Source organism: Carlito syrichta, unplaced genomic scaffold (genome assembly GCF_000164805.1).
Source record: "Carlito syrichta isolate Samal-C Ts95f unplaced genomic scaffold, Tarsius_syrichta-2.0.1 Scaffold305629, whole genome shotgun sequence".
Classification (NCBI taxonomy): Eukaryota; Metazoa; Chordata; class Mammalia; order Primates; family Tarsiidae; genus Carlito; species Carlito syrichta.
This window is the reverse complement of record NW_007249725.1, coordinates 106,870-112,579: the sequence shown is the minus strand read 5'-3', so window position 1 is coordinate 112,579 and position 5,710 is coordinate 106,870. Positions and strand designations below refer to the sequence as shown.

At 40.7% G+C, this 5,710-nt stretch overlaps 1 protein-coding gene across 1 annotated transcript in view; it reads right to left on the bottom strand.

The window, feature by feature from the left end:
- Positions 1–1,056: 1,056 nt before the first annotated feature.
- The window catches only part of LOC103264195 (zinc finger protein 252-like), a 26,902-nt gene continuing 22,248 nt past the window's right edge, over positions 1,057–5,710 (bottom strand). The window contains exon 5 of the mRNA XM_008061838.1: positions 1,057–3,834. Within this exon, the coding sequence (XP_008060029.1) occupies positions 1,469–3,834 (2,366 nt within the window). The 3' untranslated portion in view covers positions 1,057–1,468. The remainder of the gene's footprint in view (positions 3,835–5,710) is intronic.

The following is a 5,710-nucleotide window of genomic DNA, read 5'->3' as shown; positions in this document are numbered from 1 at the left end:
TTACAGGCTGAGCCACTGAGCCCGGCTGTTATTCCAGTCTTATAGCATGTAGACAAAAAAGCACGGCATAAACCTATCTACCCAGTAAAGGCTGCTTAATGCCATTTGTCCTGCCTAACCTTGAGTCCTATCCTCTGCCAGTAAATGGACCTGCCCCTCCCTTACCAGAGTCTGCCTGTTAAGTGGAAACCTGGAGGCTAGTGTAGGCAGCTATTTACTAACTTTCTTTCCCTTAGAAACTGATGTCTAATACACTAACTTTGGCTTTTAGAACAGCATCTGTAAGCTAGATCTCACACCTCAATGTGTCTACTTTATGGCCATTATCCTCCTAATTCAAGGGGTTTTTCTTCCAAGTTACATTTTTGAAAAACCGATTTTACATGTTATTTGACTGCATGTGTTAGCAGGGTCTTAACTGTTTGAATAAGACTCACCATATTCCTTAACAAACTTTTGCTGCAATCATAAGGTTTCTCTCTTATGTGGACTGATTTTGAAAAAGAATGATACTTTTGAAGTTTTTTTGATTTTCCTTTTTTTTTTTTAAATGCTGGAGTCTCACTCCATTGCCCAGGCTGAAGTGCAGTGGCATGCTCCTTCTGCCTCAGCTTTCCAGGTAGCCAGAACTACAGGCGCATGCTACCATGCCCGGCTAATTTTTTGATTTATTGTAGAGATGAGGTCTCGCCATGTTGTTCAGGCTGGTCTCAAACCCACGGGCCCAGGCAATCCTCTCACCTTGGTCTCCCAAAGTGTTGGGATTACAGGCTGTGAGTCACTGCACCTGGCCTGGTTTTCTTTTTTTAAGAGACAGGGTCTTGCTCTCTTGCTTAGGCTAGCATGCAGTGGCACAATCTTAGCTTGCTGTAACCTTGAACTCCTGGGCGCAAGCGATCTTCTCACTTCAGCTTCCTGAGTAGCTAAGACCACATTCAGCTAATTTTATTATTATTATTTATAGAGGTGGGATCTATGTTGCCCAGGCTAGTCTCAAATTCCCAGCCTCAAGCAATTCTCCCGCATCAGTCTCCCAAAGTGCTGGTATTACAGGACGTGAGCCACTGTGCCTGGTCTGTTTTTGAAGTTTATGGTACCATATTCCTCATGATAGAACAAAAATATCTCAAAGAGGCCCAAACAAACAAGAAAACCCCAAACTGGTTCCATAATATGTGAAAGCACAAGTATCCTAATTAATTTTCTTGAAGCTGAAATAAATGATAAAGAAACAGGCTGAGTGAAATATATAACTGTACCTTAAGATCTGATGTGATATAGCATATTTAACTATATTTAAATTTCACGTTTACAGTACTCAGCAGAGGGCCATCCTCTGAATCTGAAGGAAAATGTGCTACCTTGGTCTAAGAGCTGAATCTCCAAAATGAAAACCATAAAGTGTCTGCATTCTCACCAGTATGGCTCTTATAACATACACCCCCTCAAAATTTTATCAATAAATCAGTTACTTTTCACTGTGAATTGTACAATGTTCACCGAAAGCTGATTGTGCACTAAAGAGTTCCTCACACTTACTATGCTCAGAGGCTTGTTCTCTAATGTGATTATGGATTTTCTCATGACTAATAAGAATTATTCTCTGACTGAAAGTTTTTCCACATTGATTACATATATAAGGCTGCTCTCCACTGTGAATTCTCTGATGCCGAATAAGGTGAGAGCTTTGTCGGAAGGATTTTCCACATTCAGTACATTCATAGGGTTTCTCTCCAGTATGAATCCTCTTGTGTTGGATAAGGGATAGGCGTGCACTGAAGGATTTCTCACATTCATTACACATGTAGGGTTTCTCCCCAGTGTGAATTCTCTGATGCTGAATAAACTGTGAATGCTGACTGAAGGCCTTACCACACTCACTACATTTATAAGGCTTCTCACCAGTATGAATTCTGTGATGTTGAATGAGAGAAGAGCGAACATTAAAGGCCTTTCCACAGTCACTGCACTCATAAGGATTCTCTCCAGTGTGAATTCTTCGATGGCGGATAAGGTGTGCACTTTGGCTGAAGGCCTTCCCACAGTCACTGCACTCATATGGTTTCTCTCCATTGTGTATCCTCTCATGCTTAATTAGAGTAGAAATCTGTCCAAAGGTTTTCCCACACTCATTACACTCATAGGGTTTTTCTCCAGTATGACTCCTCTGATGCTGAATAAGGTGTGAACCCTGGCTAAAGGCCTTTCCACATTTGTGACACTCATAGGGCTTCTCTCCATTATGTACTCTTTGATGTTGAACAAGGGAAGAAAGCACACTGAAGGCTTTATCACATTCATTACATTCATAGGGCTTCTCACCATTATGTGTCCTTTGATGGTGAATAAGATTAAAACTCTGGCTGAAAGCTTTTCCACACTCATTACATTCATAAGGTTTCTCTCCAGTATGAATTCGCTGATGTTGAATAAGATGTCCCTTTTGACTAAAGGTTTTCCCACATTCACTACATCCATAAGGTTTCTCTCCAGTGTGAATTCTCTGATGCTGAATAAGGGATAGGCGAGCACTGAATGATTTTCCACACTCATTGCAGATATAAGGCTTCTCTCCAGTGTGAATTCTCTTATGTTGAATAACCTGTGAGCGTTGACTGAAGGATTTTCCACATTCATTACACCTATAGGGTTTCTCTCCAGTGTGAATTCTCTGATGGACAATAAGCGTTCGGTTCAGACTAAACGATTTTCCACACTCATTACATTCATAAGGTTTTTCTCCTGTATGAATTCGCTGATGTTGAATGAGAGATAACCGTGCACTGAAGGCTTTGCCACACTCATTACAGTCAAAAGGTTTCTCTCCAGAATGAATTCTTTGATGCTGAACAAGGTGTGACTGTCTGCTAAAGGCTTTCCCACATTCTTTACACTTGTAAGGTTTCTCTCCATTATGAATTCTCTGATGATGAATCAGATTTGAACTATGACTAAAGGCTTTTCCACACTGATTACACTCATGAGGTTTGTCTCCTGTATGAATTTTTAGATGTTGACTACAAGATGAACATGTACTAAAAGCTTTCCTACATTCACTACACTCATAGGGTTTTTCTCCTGTGTGAATTTTGCAATGCTGACTAAAGTATGAGCGAGCACTGAAAGTTTTGCCACAATCCTCACAGCTGTAGGGTTTCTCACCAGTGTGGATTCTCTGATGTTTGCTGAGGACAGAGTGCCGACTGAAAGCTTTTCCACATTCACTGCACTCATATGGCCTCTCTCCACTACGAATTCTCTGAAGTTGATTAGGAGCTCTGTTCTGACTGAAAGTTTTCCTATATTCAGTATACTCAGAGGGTCTCTCTGGATTGTTAATCCTTTGATTCTTACTAGGAACTGAATTCTGTCTTGGTATTTTCACAAACACATCTGTCTGACAAGCTCTTTCTCCTAACTGGAAACTATGGAGGTTAATAAACTCCTTACATTGTTGAAAATTTTCAACAGATGACATGCTCAACACATGATGAAGAGTCTCCTCTCTAGACACTCTAAGATGTTTGGCAGCATTTGAGTCTGTAATGCAGTTTTCCCCAAAAGTATTGAACGTCTGGCTAGTCTCGCCATAGGGGGTTTTCACATAGCTCATGTTACCTGGTGTGAAACTGCTTTTCTGGGAGGAATTTTTCAGTCCTTCTAATATAGATTTTCTCCAGTAATTCTCTAGTTTTCCCTCAGTTTTACTCATCTCTTCAGGTTCCTTGAAAATATTCCTAATATGTTCATCTGATTTTACTTTTTGGGATTCTATTTCTTCAGAAATGTCCTTCTTTGGAGTCAATTTCCTTTTTTCAATCCTAGAGTCATAGCCTGAAAGTATAAAAAAAAAAAAAAAGAGTCACTTGTGTTTCACTATGGTAGAATGAAAACATAGGAGGAAAATGTATTTCAAACAAGTATCTCCTAGGATGATACTTGATACTCAAAATGAAAAAAAAAAAAAAAAAGCAAAAAATTACCTCACTGTAAAGAGAGAAAAGAAAATAGAGAAGTGCACTATCAAAGCAATGAAAACTGGTGTATGTGGGTGTAGGTAGGTAGGTGGAAAGGAAGGATCGAAGGGAGGAAGCAAGGAAGGAAGGAAAGAAGTTTGTCAAAGACTTCCATTTGCAACTAGGCTGACCAAGATCAGATAAAGTAGGAAAACAGCAAGACATAATCTGAGAGGTGAAAAAGGTGATCAGGAAAAAGTGAGTAGAGGCTTGGAAGTTCCCTACCTCTGTTGGTCATGTCACTGTTGTATAAATTGCAAACAAGGTATCTTCTTATGGCTTACATTTAACAGGGATTCAAATGTTTTATGAAAAATCAATAATAAATAACTCATAAATAAATGAAGTGTACAACAAAGTTACAGATGATGAAAAAAATTATTCGACCTGGACAACTTGATTTCAAAAAAGCAAGTCAGAAAAAGTAGTAAAAAGCAGCAACCTACTCATTCAATAGCAGGGTCAGCACAAGGAAAAACAGGCAAATATAGGCAACAGTCCCACACCACACATTCCTAATGAATAAAAATACCTGAAAACTTATGAAAAATGTGATACAAGCTGGGTGCAGTGGCTCACACCTGTAATCCCAGCACTTTGGGAGGCCAAGGCAAAAGGATTGCCTGAGCCCACGGGTTTGAGACCAGCCTGGGCAACATAGCAAGACCTCATCTCTACAATAAATAAAAAAATTAGCTTGGCATGTTGGCATGTGCCTGTGGTTCCAGCTACTTGGAAGGCTGAGGTGGAAGTATCTCCTGAGTCCAGCAGGTCGAGGTTGTGGTGGCCATGAGCGTTCCACTGCACTCCAGCCTGGGTGACAGAGTGAGACTGACTCAAAAAAAAAAAAAAAAAAAAAAAGAAAATGAACAAACAAACAAAACAACAAAGTATGATAGGAAAAGAAGTAAAAGTTATAATTTACTATAGAATCCCATAAGCAGTATAGATGGTAAACAACCTGAATTTATGGATTAAAAATTTTCTGGGGTATCTAAGGAGTTAATACTTCTCAAGGTCTTAGGACCAAATGTTTAAAAGATTATTCTAGCCAGGCTCGGTGGCTCAGCCTGTAATCCTGCACTTTGGGAGGCTGAGGTGAGTGGATTGCCTGAGCCCGGGGGTTTGAGACCCGCCTGGGCAACTTGGCGAGACCTCATCTCTACAATAAATCAAAAATTAAGCCGGGCTCGGTGGCTCAGCCTGTAATCCCGCGCCTTGGGAGGCTGAGGTGAGTGAATTGCCTGAGCCCGGGGGTTTGAGACCCGCCTGGGCAACTTGGCAAGACCTCATCTCTACAATAAATCAAAAAATTAGCCGGGCATGATAGCGCACGCCTGTAGTTCCAGCTACTTGGAAGGCTGAGGCAGAGGGATTGCTGGAGCCCAGCAGGTCGAGGCTGCGGTGGCCGGAAGCGGCCACTGCACTCCAGTCTGGGTGACAGAGTGAGACTCCAACTCAAAAAAAAAAAAAAAAAAGATTATTCTAATCAAGAGGTGTTATTTCACTAGAGAGAAAACAAAATGAATGAGAATAAAATGAGAAACCACAGAATAGGTCATCTGTAAGTCAAGAAATAACATCTCACACTCAAGTTCATGTTGCCATTTCTTTCAGGTATCTGGTGATCACTGATTGTGTGTGTGCGTGTGTGTGTGTGTGTGTGTGTGTGTGTGTGTGTGTGTGTGTGTGTG